The 21,170-nt window shown below is 38.2% G+C and overlaps 1 protein-coding gene across 5 annotated transcripts in view; it reads right to left on the reverse strand.

The window, feature by feature from the left end:
- Positions 1–21,170, reverse strand: part of ARHGEF6 (Rac/Cdc42 guanine nucleotide exchange factor 6) — a gene marked incomplete at its 5' end in the record, with an annotated part of 144,493 nt that overhangs the window by 42,490 nt on the left and 80,833 nt on the right. For all 5 annotated transcript variants that reach the window (XM_080652835.1, XM_080652834.1, XM_080652833.1 and 2 more), the window contains 2 exons: positions 12,452–12,574; positions 14,068–14,163. In XM_080652835.1, coding sequence (XP_080508961.1) covers positions 12,452–12,574; positions 14,068–14,163 — 219 coding nt within the window. The remainder of the gene's footprint in view (positions 1–12,451; positions 12,575–14,067; positions 14,164–21,170) is intronic.

Here is a 21,170-nt window from a genome sequence, read left to right on the forward strand (position 1 = left end):
ATGGAAAAACATTTTCCAGGCTAATGGAAATGAGAAAAAAGCTGGGGTTGCGATACTTATATCTGATAAAATAGACCTCAAAGTAAAGGCCATAATAAGAGATAAGGAAGGCCACTACTTAATACTAAAGGGAGTAATTCAACAAGAAGATATAACTCTGGTAAACATATATGCACCCAATGCAGGAGCACCCAAATACATAAAAAATCTCCTGGAAGATATCAAGGGAGAGATCGACAACAATACCATCATAGTAGGAGACTTTAATACACCACTGACATCACTGGATAAATCCTCTAGTCAAAAAATCAGCAAAGAAACAGCAATTCTAAATGACACACTAGATCAGATGGACCTAATTGACATCTTCAGAGCATTTCACCCCAAAGCCACAGAATATACGTTCTTCTCAAGTGCACATGGGACATTTTCAAAAATAGACCACATATTGGGTCACAAGCAAAGTCTCCCCAAATTAAAAAAGATTGAAATCATATCAAGCACTTTCTCAGACCACAATGGTATAATATTAGAAATAAATTACAATAAAAACATTCCAAAAAATTCAAACACATGGAAGCTGAATAGCATGCTACTAAACAATGATTGGGTTATCAATGAGATCAAAGACAAAATTAAAAACATCATGGAGACTAATGACAACAAAAACACAACAATGCAAATGCTATGGGACACAATGAAAGCAGTCCTGAGAGGGAAGTTTATAGCTCTATAGGCCTACCTCAAAAAACAAGAAAAAATGGTAATAAATCATCTAACTCAACAACTCAAAGAATTAGAAAGAGAGCAACAAGAAAAGCCCACAGTGAGCAGAAGGAAGGAAATAATAAAGACCAGAGTGGATATAAACGACATTGAGACAAAAACAAAAAAACAAAAAAAAAAGATCAATGAAACCAAAACCTGGTTCTTCGAAAGGATAAACAAGATTGATGAAACTCTAGCCAGGCTCACCAAGAAGCAAAGAGAGAGGACCCAAATAAAATCAGAAATGAAAGAGATGAAATAACAACAGACCCCACCGAAATACAAAGATTGTTAAAAAATACTATGAACACCTCTATTCTAACAAACTACACAACCTGGAGGAAATGGACACATTCCTAGAAAAATACTACCTTCCAAAACTTACTCAAAAAGATTCTAAAAATCTCAATAGGCTGATAACTATGGAAGAAATTGAAGCAGTCATCAAAAAGCTTCCAGCAAACAAAAGCCAGGGGCCAGACGGCTTCACAGGGGAGTTTTACCAAACATTCAAGGAAGAGCTAAAACCTATCTTCCTCAGACTATTCCAGAAAATTCAAGAGGAAGGAACACTTCCAAACTCCTTCTATGAAGCCAGCATCACCCTAATACCAAAACCAGATAAAGATAACACAATGAAAGAGAATTATAGGCCAATATCCCTCATGAACATAGATGCCAAAATCCTCAACAAAATTCTAGCAAATCGAATCCAGCAGTACATCAGAAAGATCATACACCATGACCAAGTAGGACTTATTTTGGGGATGCAAGGATGGTACAATATTCGCAAATCAATAAACGTGATACATCACATAAACAAATTGAGAGATAAAAATCACATAGTCATATCAATTGATGCAGAAAAAGCATTTGACAAAATCCAACACCCTTTCTTGATAAAAACTCTCAGCAAGGTGGGAATAGAAGGATCATACCTCAACATAATAAAAGCCATATATGACAAACCTACAGCCAACATCATACTCAATGGGCAAAAACTAAAACCATTTCTCCTAAGAACAGGAACAAGACAGGGATGCCCACTCTTACCACTCCTGTTCAAAATAGTGCTGGAAGTAATAGCTATTGCAATCAGACAAGAATAGGAAATAAAAGGGATCCAAATTGGAAAAGAAGAAGTAAAGCTGTCCTTATTCGCAGATGACATGATACTGTATATAGAAAACCCTAAAGACTCCATCAAAAAACTAATAGATTTAATAAATGAATTCGGCAATGTAGCAGGATACAAAATTAACGCCAAGAAATCTATGGAATTTCTATACACCAATAATGAACTTGCAGAAAGAGAGACTAAAAGAGCAATCCCATTTACCATTGCACCAAAAAATTAAGATACCTAGGAATAAACTTAACTAAGGAGGTAAAAGACCTATATGCAGAAAACTACACGACACTGAAAAAAGAGATAGAGGAAGACATAAGCAGATGGAAGAACATACCATGTTCATGGATTGGTAGAATCAACATCATCAAAATGTCCATACTACCCAAAGCAATCTATAAATTCAATGCACTTCCCATTAAAACACCAATGGCATATTTCACAGACCTAGAACAAACCTTCAAGATATTCATATGGAATAAAAAAAAGACCCCGAATAGCTGCAGCAATCCTGAGAAAGAAGAACAAAGCAGGGGGAATCTCAATACCAGATATCAAGCTGTATTACAAAGCCACTGTTCTTAAAACAGCCTGGTACTGGCACAAGAACAGACATATAGATCAATGGAATAGAATAGAGAACCCAGAAATTGACCCAAACCACTATGCCCAGTTAATATTTGACAAAGGAGGCATGAACATACAATAGAGTCAAGACAGTCTCTTCAATAAATGGTGTTGGGAAAATTGGACAGATACATGCAAAAAAATGAAACTAGACCACCAACTTAAACCATACACAAAATGGATAAAGGACTTAAACATAAGACGGGAAACCATAAAAATACTAGAGGAATCCACTGCCAGAAAAATCTCTGACATATGCCAAAGCAATTTCTTCACTGATACTGCTCCTAGGGCAATGGAAACTAAAGAAAAATTAAACAAATGGGATTGCATCATAATAAAAAGCTTTTGCACATCAAAGGAAACCATCAATAAAACAACAAGAAAGCCCACTGCATGGGAGAACATATTTGCCAATGATATCAATGATAAGGGTTTAATCTCCAACATTTACAGAGAACTCATACAATTTAACAAAAAGAAGATAAATAACCCAATCAAAAAATGGGCAACTGATCTAAATAGACACTTTTCGGAAGAAGACAGAAGGAAGGCCAACAGACATATGAAAACCTGCTCATAGTCACTATTCATCAGAGAGATGCAAATCAAAACAACAATGCAGTACCATCTTACACCTGTCAGAATGGCTATCATCAACAAATCAACAAACGACAAGTGTTGGCGAGGATGCGGAGAAAAAGGAACTCTTTTGCACTGCTGGTGGGAATGCAGACTGGTGCAGCCACTGTGGAGAACAGTATGGAGTTTCCTAAAAAAACTGAAAATGGAACTCTCATTTGACCCAGTGATCCCACTTCTAGGAATATATCCCAAGAAACTAGAAACACCAATCAGAAAAGATATATGCACCCCTATGTTCATAGCAGCACAGTTCACCATAGCTTAGATTTGGAAACAGCCTAAGTGCCCATCAGCAGATGAGTGGATTGAAAAACTGTGGTACATCTACACAATGGAATACTACACTGCGGTAAAAAAAGGAGTTCCTACCATTTGCAACAACATGGATGGAGATGGAGAGCATTATGCTAAGTGAAATAAGCCAGGCAGAGAAAGATAAATATCACATGATCTCACTCATTTGTGGAATATAATGTACGGCATAGACTGATGAACAAGAACAGATCCAGAGACTGAGAAACGTCAATCAGAACCTCAAACCTCAGGGAAGGAGGGGGTCGGTGGGAGTAAGGGGGAGAGATCAACCAAGGGACTTGTGTGCATGCATATGAGCCTAATCAATGGACGCAGACAACAGGGAGGTGGGGCATGAGTGGGGGGTGGAGGGTAATGGGGGAATAAGAACACATATGTAAAAAAATAATAATAAAAATAATAATAATAAATAATAATAAAAAATAGAAAAGAAATTGTGAGGTAACCAGAACCCCAAGAATGCCTGAGAATGTCTTTCTTGCCATGCTAGCAGTCATAAGCTGTACGGTAATATTACCTGGGGAAAATGGGGAAGTATTTTGGACTTATGTTCCTGACCTTTCATGGGTAAGAGCCCTTACGTGGGCTGATCCCCCATCTAATGTAGTCACCAATAATACCAAACACCTTGGTCATCCAGGAAGACCATGGGTGGGGCAAGGAAGTATAATTACACAGGGGTCGCCACCCAGCTTCCCTTTTGTATGACACAAAATCAAACCACTGCTCCTTTGTGTGTAAAATTAAAGAGAGGTTTCTGGCTTGCGTGGACACCAAAGGAAGGGACTATCACTACTTGCTCCTGGGAGAGGTGCAGAAAATGTAACTAAGACTTTGTCTGTACAAAAAGAAATTGACAACCAGTTTGAAATGGAATTGCCATGGCCTAGAGCAAAGACTATCCTTACATGATATTATTCTACAATCTCATTATAATTTTTCCCAGATTTGTATTACCCCCATTACCTATAATAGTACCTCACACCCTTGGGAATCAATAAAAAATCATCTTATTGGTGCTTGGAGACAAAGGTAACACATCTCTTGATATTTTAGAATTACAACAGCATAATGTACAATTATCCCAAACAAACTTACAAATTCTTTGAATGTCTGGCAGCAATTTAAAAAGGACCTGAAAGGATTTAATGTCTTCCACTGTGTAGAGGGCCCCCAGAGAAGGCACCTGAGCATTCTATATTGGCCCCTCTTGCCCTTTTGGCCAAGAGGGACCCTCTTCTCACAATCCAATTGCCCACAGCCTGTGCTTTCTGTTCATGCTGAGATTGAAGCCTCGTGGTGGCTGGTACCATGGATCTGTCTCTCACCCAGTGGGGTGAGCTGGACCCTCCCTGGAGAAGAAACCTGGGTTCCCCAAGATATGTGATCAGTGCCGGGGCCCCACCAGCAGGCGAGGAGATCCCAAGGCAGGTGCTGGGCATGGAGGCCACGGGGGCATTGTCTACCAAGGATACAGAACTGAACCTCACATCTCCCTGCTTGGCCCCGGAGGATGGCTGGTTAGCCAGAGACGGGTAAGATTCCTCAGGAAAGGAACAACCTAAGACAGGCACAGTCGCAGAGGGGCCATCAGGAGAGAACTTGGAGGTCAACAGAGGTGGGGCACAGACTCTCACCCCCCAACTTTGCAGGGGTCTGAACCCTCACCCCTTCTGAGGGAGGTCTCCTGCCCCCATGGCTGCTTCGCTTCCCATGCCCAGCTAAAAATCGGAACCCAGGTAACAGACAGAGACTTGGCCAACAGCAGCTGCCCTCTCACTGCAACAAGACTTGTTTGAGTTGTCTTGTACCCATGGTGTGGGGAAGTGGGTTTTTGATATCTAAATCCAACTTAGCACCAGGAATGCTCAGAGCCTACTCAACAAGGCAAATAATCCTTTCCACTAATATTTACAGGGTAAAATAAGATTGTTGTTAGAGTATTAAATTTGACAGTAAAATAGTAGTCAAGTTCTCAGACTAATTTAAATTGGCTAAGTGAAATAAGTGAATATTCTAGAAAAATTAATGGTACTGGACAAAAAGCTGTTCCTAAAGTGTTAACTAAAATTTTTATTGGTAGTTCATCCATGGTAAAATTGCGTAACATGTAATGAACCTAAAGCAGACATATTTTAGTGCAAAAAATTAAAATTTAAGAGCTATCAAGACTACATTATAAAATTTCCAAAAGCCTCCTAATATTTAAATCAAATAAGGGGGGATAGTAGAAGAATATCATGTAAGGAAAAATATCCTGTAAGTAAATTACATCTAGAAAATTTTTACTTTAGAAAATTAACTTTCATTTGTAATGCTAACAGCAAGACACCCATGAAAAACACACATGGTGTCAAAACAAGCCAAAGGAAAATTGTTTGGGCAAAAAATGAAAAAGGATCCCAAGTCAAATTTATAGAAAAGATTCCTTTATTAACTTTTGGTCGAGAATATGTTTGTATGTTTTCAGAAAACACCTCCAAGACCATGTGGATTCCTGCAACAGAGAGGAATTGACAGGACTGCTCCAGCCATGAAGACAGAAGAGAAACAGTCCAGAGATGGAAGACACTGACAATGCCTTGCCATACTAGCCGTCAGCAGCTGTGCGTTGTGGCACGTTGCCCAGGACCAAACCAGAGAGGGTATGACCTGCATTACCATCATTTGTCTACCATCCAGAATTGAAATATCATTGCTGACATGTACACATAAGGAACTGTTTGACATTGAAATTGGGACTCAAAAGAACTGTTGGCCCAGAAAAAAAAAGTATCTTGCAAAAAATTTGAAATGAAAACAATCTCAAATAATAAAAAATTGAGAGAATTCTTTGCTAGAAGACCCACCTTACAAGAAATACTCAACTTACAGCATAAAAGCAAGTAAACTCAGATGTTAATACAAATCAACATATAAAAACATAGAATACCAGTAAAGGTAATCATGCAATTATGAAAGGTAATCATGCAATTATAAATACATATTTCTCCTTCTGTTAACTGATATAAAAACAATATTATAAAGTAACATTATATAATTGTACAGTTGGACCTATAGCATATAGAAATGTAATATATTTTACAAAGGCAGTACAATAGAGGTGGTTGGGAGCAAAGTTCTATCGGAAGAAGGATATGATACCAGATAGTAACTCAAATCCACAGAAAGAAATGATGATAACCAAATAACAAATAAGAATGTTAATAAAACAAATGCCATAAATATATCCTTGCTCTCCTTTCTTCTCCCAGTTTCATTTGTAGATATAAAAGTATATTAAGCAATCATTACCAGTATAACTATGTATTATTCTGCTTGTAACATATATAACAATAGCACAAAAAGGAATGAGGAGACAGCTACTAGGAGTAACATCTGTGTATCTCACTAGAATTACATTATTGTAAACATGAAGTAGATATTAACAATTTAAGATACATATGGAAAGCCTCAAAACAACCACTAAATTTTTTTTAAATTATTAACGGATTTTTTTTTCAGCTCTGCCATGTAAAGAGCTTAAAAGGCATCCTTACTGTCTTCGTAATAAGAAAAAATACTGAACAAACTGAAAATTGATTTTTTTTTAGATTCAATGAGAATTGAAATTACAAGAAAATACCACCCTCAAACCTACAAAGACAGGCAAATACGGAGAATTAGAGCTGAGATCAGTTTCCCTCAGAAGAAGCCACTGGAGACAATAATTGATAGGAAAACACAAATGGTAATTTTGATGAATTGCAAGAGCTGAATGTTAACTAGCTTGACAATTAAAAACTCCCAGGAACCCAGCCTTGGGGACCCCAACACTTTTGTGGGTTCTGCATCGCAGGTTCTCATGGTAAAAATCTGAGAAAAATGCCCTTGTGGTTCAGAGAGGGAGAGAGAAAAGCAACCACTGTGAAAAGCTCCTGGAACATTCACCATAACAAAGGCTTGCTCTCCAAGAGAATCTAGCTTGCCAGAGCTTTACCTAACTTGGGAAGGCACAAGAGGCCAGTTCCAACCTCTCTCATCTTCCTGTCATAAGTGAGAGGAGAAAAAGAAAAGGCTAAGGAATATTTCTAAAGGTCAAGTTCAGGAACACAGGTCCATTAAAAATGAAATTTATTCATAACATTATAGACTGCATCCCCTCCAGCACACCTTGCCACCACATCAACAGGACTCCAGTATAATATCGGGATTACAGTTGAGAGAGCTAAAGACTCAGACTCTATTTTAAAAAGAATTCTTAGAAACACAAAGATAGAGAGAGAAAAACAACAAGGAAATTCAAAGAAACTGAAGCCCAGTACTTACAAAATGCACAAGTAACAAAAAATAAATAAACAAATCGGACTATTCAAACTAAAAAGCTTCTGCACAGCAAAGGAAACCAACAAAATGAAAAGATGGCCTATTAATGAGAAAAAATATTTGCAAATCACAAATCTGATTCATACAACTCAATAGCAAAGAAACAATCAGATTAGCAAATGGCCAAAGGAACTGAAAAGACATCTTTCCAAAGAAGACATACAAATCACCAAAAGCTACACGAAGAGGTGTTCAACATCACTAATCAGCAGGGAAATACAAATCGAAACCACAATGAGCTACCACCTCACATATGTTAGAATGGCTATCATAAAAAATACAAGAGATAAGTATTGGGGAGGATGTGGAGATAAGGGAACCCTTAGGCATTGTTGGTGGAAATGTAAATTGGTGCAGCCACTACAGAAAACAGTATGGAAGTTCTTCAAAATATTAAAGATAATTACTACCATATGATTTAGTAATTCCATTTCTGGGTATTTATCCAAAGGAAACAAAATCACTATCTGGAAGAGATATCTGCATCCCCATGTTTATAGCACCATTATTTATTCACAAAACATGGAAGCAACCAAAGCGTCCATCAACAGATGAATGGGTAAAGAACATGTGACTAGATAGATGATAGATAGATAGACAGAAGGATGGATGGATAGATAGATAGATAGATAGATAGATAGATAGATAGAGTAAAATACTACTCAGCTATAAAAAAGAGGAAACATGGGTATTTGCAACAACATGGATGGATCTTGAGAGTATTACGTTAAGTGAAATAAGTCAAATGAAAAAACAAAAGCTGTGCAATTTCACTCATATTTGGAAAATAAAACTAAAAAAGAAACCAACAACAACAAAAAACACACACACACAAAAAAAAACACAAATGTATAGATACAGACAACAGATTGATGGTTACCAGAATTGAAGAAGATGGGGTAGGGCAAAATGGGTAAAGGTTAGTATATGGTAACAGATGGAAACTAGACTTTTGGTGGTAAGCACACTGCAGTGTATACAGATATCAAATTATAGTATTCACAGATAATAGAGTGGTGAAGGCCTGGGAAAGGCTGCTGGGGGTGGAAGAGGTCAATGGGAAAAACAAACAAAGGGGACATCTGTAATACTTTCAACAATAAGAAAAAAGAAAAAAATATAGTATTGTCCACCTGAAACTCATATAATGTTATTAATTAATGTTATCTCAATTGTAAAAAAGAAAGAAAAGTTCCAGGCCAATATCCTGATTATTATAGATGCAAAAATCCTCAACAAAACACTAGCAAACCAAATTCAACAGCATATTAAAAGGATTATACACCATGGCTAAGTGAGATTTATCCCTAGGATGCAAGAATAGTTCAACACATGAAAATCAATCAACACCACATTAAAAGGACAAAGAATAAAAATCACACAATCATTCCAATAGATGTAGAAAAGGCATTTGACAAGATTTAACACTCTTCTTTATTAAAAACACTCAACTAATTACGAATAGAAAGAAATTACATCAACATTAAGAGGCCATAGATGAAAAGCATACAGTTAACATCATACTCAATTGTGAAAAACTGAAAGCTTTCCCTATAAGATTCAGAACAAGGTATGGATGTCCACTTTTTGCTACTTCAATTCAACATAATACTGGAAGTCCTAGATAGAGCGATTAGACACAAAAATAATTAAAAGTCATCCAAATAGAAAAGGAAGTGAAATGATCTCTGTTTACAGATGACATGATTTTATATGTAGAAAACACTTAGTAATCCAGATCTTAACTATAGTAAATAACACTTCTATGAATATAGGGGTGCATACATTATTTCTGATTGGTGCTTTGGGTTTCTTTGGCTATATTCCTAGAAGTCGGATTACTGGTCAAGTAGGAGTTCCACATTTAATATTTTTAGGAAACTCCATACTGTTTTCCATTATGGCTGCACCAGTCTGCATTCCCAGCAGCAGTGTACTAGAGTTCCCTTTTCTCCACATCCTTGCCAGCACTTGTCATTTTTTGATTTGTTGATGGTAGCCATTCTGACAGGTGTGAGCTGATACCTCATTGTTGTTTTAATTTGCATCTCTCTGATAATTAGTGACTTTGAGCATTTTTTCATACATCTCTTGGCCATCTGTATATCCACTTTGGAGAAGTCTCTATTTAGGTCCTTTGCCCATTTTTTAACTGGGATGTTTGTGTTCCTTTTGTTAAGTTGTATGCGTTCCTTATATATTTTGGACATTAACTTCTTATCAAATGTATCTTTGCCAAATATGTTTTCGCATACAGTGGGCTCCCTTTAACTTTGTTGATGGTTTCTTTTGCTGTTTAGAAGCTTTTTATTTTGATGTAGTCCCATCTGTTTATTTTCTACTTGGTTTCCTTTGCCCTAGAAGCTGTATCGGTAAAGATATTGCTACAACAAATGTCCGCTATTTTGCTGCCTATGCTAGTAGCTTTTTCTAAGATTTTTATGGTTTCCCATCTTACATTTAAGTCCTTTATCCATTTTGAGTTTATTTTTGTGTGTGGTGTAAGTTAGTGGTCTAGTTTCATTTTTTTGCATCTAACTGTCCAATTTTCCCAACACCATTTATTGAAGAGACTATCTTGACTCCATTGTATGTTCTTGCCCCCTTTGTCAAATATTAACTGGCTTAGGTCGGGTTCTCTATTCTGTTCCATTTATCTATATGCCTGTTCTTGTTCCAATATCAGGCTGTTTTGATTACAGTGGCTTTGTAGTATAACTTGATATCTGGTATAGACTTTTAAATCAAGTGCCTGGCACATAGTCAGTGTTATTATTAGCTAATATGAGCTTTAAGCAGTTGGGCCACTTGCCTAAATAACTCAGAGTCATGGCTTCTCTTTCTATAAACTCAACTTCCATATTTACTATTCCATAAGAATTCATAACTTTGATCAGGAGAATAAAATGTACCTTCAAATAGGAACTGCTGAATTCTACATTAAAAAATGTCCTTACAATATATGTACCCCTATGTTCACAGCAGCACAATTCACCATAGCTAAGATATGGAAACAGCCTAAGTGCCCATCAGCAGATGAGTGGATTAAAAAACTGTGGTACATCTACACAATGGAATACTACGCTGCAGTAAAAAAATAAGGAATTCTTACCATTTGCAACAACATGGATGGAGATGGAGAGCATTATGCTAAGTGAAATAAGACAGGCAGAGAAAGATAAATATCACATGATCTCACTCATTTGTGGAATATAATGAACAACGTAAACTGATGAACAAAAATAGATCCAGAGACAGAGAAACATCAATCAGAACGTCAAACCTCAGGGAATGTAGGGGAGGGTGGGGGTAAGGGGGAGAGATCAACCAAAGGACTTATATGCATGCATATAAGCCTAATCAATGGACACAGACAACAGGGGGGTGGGGGCATAAATGGGAGGTGGAGGGTAATGGGGGAATATGGACACATATGTAATACCTTAATCAATAAAGAAATTAAAAAATAAAAATAAAAAAAGCTGGAAAATAAAACAAAATGTCCTTACATAACAGCTCTATGAAGTCAATAAAGCTCCTTACAAATCAGAAAAAAAAACCCACAAAATTACTGCCACTTCGGAGGGTCAGTATCAACTAGTGTTCTAGCCTGGCTCTAGGAGTTCAAGTTTGGGCCAGATTAAGAGAAGAATATTCTTTTAATTATTGAGCAGTCTCCAGAATTTGTGTCCATTATGAATCTAGTCTCCAGGTTAAGTCCTAAGAGCCTGTGTGTGTTGTTCTTGCTACTGTCCCACCCAGATTTCTAGCACATGATTTAAAAGTTAAAACTGCATCTTTAAGCCTATCATACAGTGTTCTGGCCCAGATAAATGTCTCAGCAAATGTGTCAGGGATAGGTAATCAGAGGGTCCCTTGCAAGAACTCTTAAAGGAGACACTACTATTCTGTTGCTCTCCATTGAATTAGAAACAATTTATATTAAGTGTATAATTATTATAAGCCCTTTGCTTAAAGTACCTGCCACAAAATTCACAGTGTTAGTTTCCTTCCACTTTTCCATGTTAATAGCTGCCTTTTAGCCATAACACTGTCTGAGACTTCCCCTACCAGAAAATAGAAAATTGAAAAAGATTAACCTAAGCAGTTTAGCTACTTGCCAGCAACCCAGATAAAACATTCACTGGGGCAGGGAAAGGCTAACCCATTGGATCTAAATAGAATTTTACTTCAGGAACACCTTCTCCAATCTTCCCCTCACCTCACACTAAGTTGATACCATGTTGCAAATTCTCACTGCATCCTTTTAATTACCCTTTAGTATACAACATGTTTACAATATTTAATTTCATGCCTGCATTTCCCTCAAGATTCTATGCTCCATAAAGAGAGGGACCTTCTCTTCTTTGTTCACTGCTGTATCCCCACCAGCTAATACAGGATCTTGCACATATTAGGTGCTCAGTAAATTATTTGTTGAATTGATAAAATACTCAATCCATGTAACAATGAATCAATTCCTGGCATGATGAATGGAAATAATTAAGAGTTCTACCAAAAAACTTAGATTTCCAAATGAGATGGTCCTAGGAAAGGGTCTCATTGTAAAACAGTTTATTTGGGGAAATGTTAACAATTTACCTGTGTTGGGTGAGTACATTTACAGCCGAAGGATGATTTGCACAGTAAGCCAAATACATAGATTTAAAATGAGGCATGAGGTTCAGTAGACAACCTCCTACTTTGTGTTGGTTTTCTGGAAATCTGTAGGTAAAAGAGGTGGAACACAATGTAAAACAGGAAACTGTGGAGAAAGGAAGATGATTCAAATTAATACCGGGAACATGCACACATTTCAAATTCTGCCAAAGTTAAAAGAGAAACTATATTACAACCATTTTATCCATGAAACATAAATTCTTAACTATTGCTTTAACTCTAGTCACTAAACATAGGCCAATACATAGGGTCAGATACTTACTTGGAATCAGTAGGTAGGGTTTTCTTCTAAAATGCTTGTTCAAATTATAATATTCAAATTTTACTGGCCACACTAAAAATACTCTTGGCTAATTTAGATGAAGTTTAAGTACAGACAAAACTAATAAAATCCACAAAGAAGTATTACATAGTCTTGGTGGCCTGGTGGTTGCTAGGCAGGGTGGCCTCAAGATTTTTTAAATTACAAACCACCTGCTTTCATTTATGGAACAATCAGACAAACACCAGGAAGAAAAAAAGTACTCAGGATTCCACCATTCAGAGATACCTATTATAACAATTTTGTCATATCCATTGGACTTTCTTCTACATGTTTCTCTATAAAATGGAAAATAAAGATCATAAATCTAGTTTGTAATCTGCTCTTCTCACTTAGTCTTTCCATATGAATAATCTGGATCCTTATCAGCATTTGGAATGGCTCCTCAGATCTCTTTAGTGTGGGCTCTTACCATCTCCTTCCCTAGACAACCATCTGTGTCCCATAAATAGGTGGGGGGTGTCCAGAGAGAGGTCAATGGGGGAAAAAGGAGACATATGTAATATTATATGTAATACTTTAAACAATAAAGAATTTTTAAAAAAATAAGAAATCAATTACTATTAAATAAATAAATTTTTTAAAAAAGAAACAGGTAATCGCCCCAATTTCTCTATAGATGATAAAAGTCACCAAATTCTCCAAAATACACTGCTTGGAAAATTAATCTTGCTACAGAAATATATTGCCTGGCGACCATTATAGTTCATTTTGTAGTATGAAGTTGAATACCTCAACAATCTAGCTAGCCATGAAATATGTGTTTTGGTTCACAGAAAGATACGTTTCCTTTCCCCACTTTTCATGTCTTTCAAATATTAGTATAATAGACATGATACCAGGAGTAATTAAAAGAGAAAAATAAGCTTGTGAAACTGAATGAATAATCTGAATAACTTTTCCAAGTAATTTACAATGTACAAAAGAAAATACCTAATCGATGTCAAAGGCATCAGCCATGGTTAATTGAGACCTTATTTGTCTCTTATACTGACCAGAAGCAGTAAACTTATATGACTTTAAAATAAAGAAAAAAATACAACTAGTGATTTGATACTGTACCACCACCTGGTGCATCCTCTCTGCTCTGGGACAATTTACTTAAGTTGTACTAAATGCATACATATAAAGTGCCCCTGTCTAAGACAAAAATTAAAAGGAAAATAAAACAAAAATAATATTGCTATCTATCCTTATGGCAATATATGACACTTACTTTGAACATTCTTCCAAGGCTTGGCAGAGTGTCTGCTGGAATGTGCACACTTCCTCAAAGTTCCCCAATAAAGATGTAAACTCCACAGTACTCAGACTGAAAAAAAATAATATATGGTGTCAGTGAATAGTACTTGAGGATGACTCTAGTTATCTCTCTCTAGTCCAGTGAGCTGATAATTTGCTAGGAAGTAGCATATGAATCAAGGGAAGCAATCCATATATTTTAACTTTTTTTAAATTTATGCCAACTCCAGTTTTAAGCAACTTTCTAAAGCTTCTTTCCTTGATTTCCCTTTTCTATAATAAGAATAATGATCCTAAAGAAAACAAGTGTTTATAAGGTATTTTATGTATTTATCAGGTATTTTTCAGGTATTTTACGAGTAAATTAATAACAGGTATTTAATATCTAAGTATCTACAGAGAACAGATTGGTGTTTGTCACATATGGGGATAGGGGTTGACAAAACGGGTGAAGGAAGTCAAAAGGTATAAACTTCCAGTTATAAAGTAAATGTCATGGAGATGCAATGCACAGCATAGTGACTATCCTATATAATAAAGAGCTAATATGCAAATGGTCATCATGCCATCATGCCATAATGGTGTAACAGCTCAGACACGCAACACTGGGGAGAGAGGAATGGAGACCAGCCAGGCACAAATGAGCTCGCGAGAGGAATGGGGACCAGTCAGGCTGAAGCCCAGGAGAGGGACAAGCCACTTGCCCTGTGGTCCCAGGAGCCAGCAGCTGTGCCTGTAGCTGCAACCTGGCCCAGCCCAGAAGAGGGACAAGCCGCATGCCCCATGGTCCCAGGCGCCAACGGTTGGGTCTGCGGCCCAGGAGAGGGACAAGCTGCCCAACCCACAGTCCTGGGCACCAGCGGCTGTGCCTGTGGCCCAGGAGAGGGACAAGCCACCTGCCCCATGGTCCTGGGCAATAGCGCCTGTGACTGTGGCCCAGGAGAGGGACAAGTCACCCACCCACAGTCCCCTGCGGCTGCGACCGACCTGGGCGAAGCCAGCCCAGGTTCTGGGTGCCTGCAACCAGCCGGAGGAGGGAACCCTGGGCCCCGGGTGCAGGGTGAGGCAGAGGTGGTTAAGGGCAATCAGGCAGGCAGAGGTGGTTAGGGGAGATCAGGCAGGCAGGCAGGCGAGTGGTTAGGAGCCAGCGGTCCTGGATTGCGAGAGGCAGTCAGACATCCCCTGAGGGGTCCTGGATTGGAGAGGGTGCAGGCCGGGCTGAGGAGAACCCCCCCCCCCACCGTGCACAAATTTCATGCACTGGGCCTCTAGTAGTTAATAATACTGCACTACATATTTGAAAGCTGTTAAGAGGGTGGATCTTAGTAGTTCTCATCACAAGAAAAAAAATTCTGTAACTATATAGGGTGATGGCTGTTAACTAGACTTATTGTGGTAATTATTTCACAATATAAACATATATCTATCAAATAATTATGCTGTACACCTGAAATTAATACAATGATATATGTCAATTATACCTCAATAAAAACATCTTAGCATCTAAACATGTAAAATACATCATAGGTGGAGATAAATGAAAAAATGTTGAGTACTCTCTTCTAGAAGAGCTGGGAAAGTAATTGAAAGGTATTATATATGCTAATATAATGCACAGGGGAAAATAGCAAACTCCAGTTTCTCCTATATTAAAATGCACACAAATCAACTAAAAGAACTCTTTATGAGAGGAAGTAGGAGGAAGTAGTACTGATTCCTTTCTTTGTTTTTGGAGTGGAATGGAGTTAAACAAAAGCAAACTGAACAATTTTGTCCAGGGCCTCTATATTAAAAATTTTCTCATTCATTCTTCCCCTATTAAAACAGAAACAGACTTATAGATACACAGAACAGACTGATAGTTGCCAGAGGGAAGGGTGGTTGGGGGACTGTGTGAAAAAGATGAAGGAATTGAGAAGTACAGATTAATAGTTATAAAATAGTCACAGGGATGTCAATCACAGTGTAGAAAATATAGTAAATAATCTATACTAATAAAAGGGTAACATGCTAATTAGACCAGACATCTTCCGGCCGACCTTCTGGATGTCCTTCCAAACAAAGCCACGGTGGCAGGGCTGAGGCAGAGGCAGTTAGGGGTGATCAGGCTGGCAGGGGAGAGCAGTTAGGGGTGATTAAGCAGGCAGGCAGAGAGGTTAGGGGTGATCACGCAGGCAGGGGAGAGCAGTTAGGAGTGATTAGGCAGGCAGGCAGAGAGGTTAAAGGCGATCAGGCAGGCAAGCAGAGGCAGTTAGGGGCAATGAGGCAGGCAGGGGAGCAGTTAGGGGCATCAGGCAGGCAGGCAGAGTGGTTAGGGGCGATCAGGCAGGCAGGCACGTGAGTGGTTAGGAGCCAGCAGTCCCAGATTGCGAGAGGGATGTCCAACTGACATTTTAGGCTCGATCCCACAGGCATCGGGCCTTAACCAGCAGTTGGACATCCCCCAAGGGGTCCCAAATTGTAAAGGGTGCAGGACAGGCTGAGGGATACCCCCCTCCTGTGCACAAATTTCATGCACCAGGCCTCTAGTATTGTAACAACTATGTATGGTGCCAGGTGGGTACGGGAAATATCTAGCCACCATGCTGTACATTTGAAAATAATACAAAATAATATTGAATGTAAACTGTAATTTAAAAAAATACTAATGGGTGATAACAACAAGATCTAACAACACTAATATAGCACTTAACACTTATGCAAGCATTTTACAAATAATAACTCATTTGAACCTTACAATAACTTTATGATGTAGGTACTATTGTTTCTATCTTACTTGTAAGGAAACCCAGGCACAAGAAGGTTATGCAAATCACCCCAAGTCACAAAGCTAGTAAATAGCAAAGTCAAAATTTGAATCATAACATTCTAGCTCCAGAGCCAGACTTTTAACCACTTTTTGGGAGAAAACTTTACTGAAGATTTACTTACAAGGTCAGTATCTGCCTTAAAAGGCCACATGTCCTTTCTCCTTAGTATAGTAACACCAAGGGAATATTTCTAAGAGAGTAATTTTTGCTGACAAAGAAAAGGAAGACCCCAACAAATGTTACCAATAACCCCTAGAGTATAAAAAGCTCCCAGTTCCTGTACTCTAATGTCTTCCTGAACCAAGTTAGAAAACCCCTCTTATGGGTGTCAAAAGTGAAACCTTCACAGAGGAGGAAAAAATGGCGGCAGAATAGACAGATGTGTCACGAGCCTTGTCCCAGAGCAGATAGAAAGAACAGCTGAGGGTCACACGGGCAGTGTTTCTTGGTGAGTTGAGAGACAGCTATACTCCAGGAGACGGTGGGGGACTGCTGGACAGGGCTCCCCTGACCGGGCAGCCCCCACTGCTGCTGGGTTCCCTCCCGGAGCAACCGGCTTGGACGCGGAGACCACGCCATCTTGAAGGGGAAAGTGGATGTTATCGGAAGCCTAAAAATCTAAAACTGCGGCACCCACCAAACAGCTGCAAACCCAAGAGCACCGGTCCCCAATTGGCACAAACACATGGATTCAAAGGAGTTCTACACTCCACCATGAAAAGGTCAGATTTCGCCTGGGATAAGGTGAGGTCTCTGGTCCAGGCAGGAGAGAGAAACACGCGCACTGCGGGAGCTGGAGGACCAGTGGAATCTGTGCCTAGAAAAATCCGTGGCTGTTGGGGCTGGCGTGATCCGTGAATGTGGAAGGGGGTCCTCAGAGCTGCTAACAGAAAGAAACTCTTAAAAGCAACCCATTTTGATCTGATGCAAAAGGATAGCCTAAAAATTTTAAAAGTGTGCCAGCTGCTTAGACCCAAGGAGGGAAAATAGACTGCACAGACTTGTGCACAGCCCTAGAGTTCGCACACTTATGCTGGCTCTTTTGTTTGTTTGTTTGTTTTTATTTTTACTTTTTCCTTTAAATCCTTGCTTCTGATTACTAAGCCCAATACATAGGATCACCCAACTGGGGACACCCTAAGAGACTGCAGGGGAAAGTTGTTTTTCTGGAACCTGGGGATCAGAGTGGGGAATAACCATCAGAGAACCAGCTCTGGGGCAACCCACTCCCACAAACCAGTATAGAATGCCACAAGGAAAGCAGGATCTAAGCACTGGCTAGGGAGGACCTATAGACCCGGAGGTCAATCCAGAAACACTGCCACCCAGGGGTTGAATCACAAATTGACTCTTGTGTAAACACAAATAAAGGAATACAAGAAATTAAGACACACTGCCTACTTAAAAATCAGGACTGGCTTTAAACACTGAGGAGCAGTGGAACGCAGGGAACTGCAATACTGTCCTGAGGAGGAAACAGGCATGCCAAACAGAACAGTAGAGGAAATGAAATGACCTTCACTACTCCACATTTTATTTTTTTTCATCTTTTACTTAAGAAACTAATTTTTTTCTTTTTTCCTCACTTGATTTTACCTTTTTAATTATTACATTTTTATTTTCAATCAATATTATTACTACTACTATTTTACCTTTTTTTTAAAAAAAGTATTTTATTTTCTCTTTATTTTACTTTGGGATTGGTGTTCTACATTCTATTTTCATCTTCCTTTTAGCATCATTTAACTCTATCTCAACTTTACCTTTACGCTATCACTCTCTTCCTAAGTTTTCCCCTTTTGTTGTCCTGTTTCTCTTACCCTTTTCCTGCTTTAGATTTTCCCTATTTTTTCTGTTCATGCCCTTTTAAATTTCACCCTACTTACATATCTAATTTCCAATCCCCTGCTCTAAGACCATACACACCTCTCTCTTCTCTGTCTTCACTATCCAAAAAATTGTTTTTCTCTCCGTCCTTTTGTTGTTGTTTGCTTGATTGTTGATTATATCGACTTTTTATGCTTGTTTGTGAGATTGTTTTGCTTATTCTTTTTCTTTTGTTTTGTTTTTGTTTGTTTTTTGCTTCTGTTTTCACTCACCTCGCTTGATATTAGTTGTTGTTTGTAGTTTGTATTCATCTCCAGGTACTTATTGTTGGCATTTGTTGGGATTAGTGGCTGTTCTATTGGAATTTTCTCCCCATATATATAGTTTGTTCCCATCTTCTTTCGTATTCTCTTTCTTTTCTCTCTTACTTTTTTTCCTTTTACCAATTTCATTTTTGCACTTTTTCCCTTCTTTCTTTCTTTCTTTCTTCTTTCTTTCTTTCTTTCTTTCTTTCTTTCTTTCTTTCTTTCTTTCTTTCTTTTCTCTTCTTCTTTCTCTCCTATCCCCTAATTTGCCTTTCTCTGGTGGTCACCTTTATTTGGGGTTATTAATATCATGAATACATTTCTGTTCAGTGCATTGTGCATTGTACCTGGGTGTGTTGTATTTTGTGCCTTTAAATCAACGCAGAAGAAAGAGAACTACATAACCAGAAACCCAGAGAAGAGAGATCATGGGGAGACAAAGAAACAGCCCACATATGAAAGAAAAGCAGGCATCACCAGAAAAGGAAGTAAACGAAATGGAGGAAAGCAACCTGCCAGAGAAAGAATTCAGAGAAATGGTCATAAGGTGGCTGAAAAGAATGGAAGACAAATTCGACAATATTAGTAAGAACCAAAAGGAAATGAAGAAGAACCAAGAAGAAATGAAAAATGACATCACTGCTGTAAAGAACTCAATAGAAAGCATCAAGAGTAGACTGGAAGAAGCAGAGGAATGCATCAGTGAGCTAGAAGATAAGGTAGGGAAAAACACCCAAGTAGAGCAGCTTCTAGAAAAAAAAAAATTAAAAAGCAGGAGGAGAGCCTAAGGGAAATTTGGGACAACATGAAACAAAACAACATCCGCATAATAGGGGTTCCAGAAGGAGAGGAAACTGAGCAAGGAATAAAAAACCTGTTTGAAGAAATAATGACAGAAAACTTCCCTGATATAGGGAAGAAAAAACCCACACAAATCCAAGAAGCTCACAGAGTCCCAAGCAAAATGAACCCCAAAAGACCGAAGCCAAGGCACATTATAATTAAATTGGCAAACACCAACGACAAAGTAAGAATCTTAAAAGCAGCCAGAGACAGACAGAAAGTTACGTACAAAGGAACCCCCATCAGACTAGCAACTGATTTCTCAACAGAAACTCATCAGACCAGAAGGGAATGAAATGAAATATACAAAGTCATGCAAAGAAAGGGTCTGAATGCAAGAATACTGTACCCAGCAAGGCTATCAATCAAAATTGAAGGTGAAATCAGGAGCTTCACAGACACAAAAGGACTAAGGGAATTTATTACCACCAAACCAGCAATGCAAGAAATGATAAAGGGTCTGCTGTAAAAAAAAAGATATAGGAAGTGAAGAAGGAACACAGGGGTAAAGAATAAAAAGGGTGACAAACAAGTACCTATCAATAATAACTTTAAATGTGAATGGATTAAATGTCCCAATCAAAAGACATGGGTAACGGATTGGATAAGAAAACAGGACCCATATATCTGCTGTCTATAAGAAACCCACCTCAGAAAAAAAGATGCACACAGACTGAGGGTGAAGGGATGGAAAAAGGTTTTTCAGGCGAATGGAAATGAAAAAAAAGCTGGGGTAACAATATTGATATCTGACAAATTAGATCTCAAAGTGAAAGACATAACAAGAGATAAGGAAGGCCACTTCATAATACTAAAGGGAGAAATCCAACAAGAAGAAATAACTCTGGTAAACATATACGCACCCAATACAGGAGCACCCAAATACATAAAAAAACTCCTAGAGGATATAAAAGGAGAGATTGACAGCAATACAATCATAGTAGGAGACTTTAATACCCCACAATCACCATTGGACAAATCCTCTAAACAAACAATCAGCAAAGAAAGATCAATCCTAAATGACTCACTAGACCAGATGGAATTAATTGACATCTTCAGAACATTTCACCCCAAAGCCACAGAATATACATTCTTCTCAAGTGCACATGGGTCATTTTCAAATATAGACCATATGTTGGGACATAGGCAAAGTCTCTTCAAATTCAAGAAGATAGAAATCATATCAAGCATCTTCTCAGATCACAGTGGCATAAAACTGGAAATCAACTACATTACAAACAATCCAAAAAAAATCAAACATATGGAGACTAAACAGCATGCTATTAAACAAT

This window comes from Plecotus auritus, assembly GCF_963455305.1.
Source record: "Plecotus auritus genome assembly, chromosome: X".
Lineage (NCBI taxonomy): Eukaryota > Metazoa > Chordata > Mammalia > Chiroptera > Vespertilionidae > Plecotus > Plecotus auritus.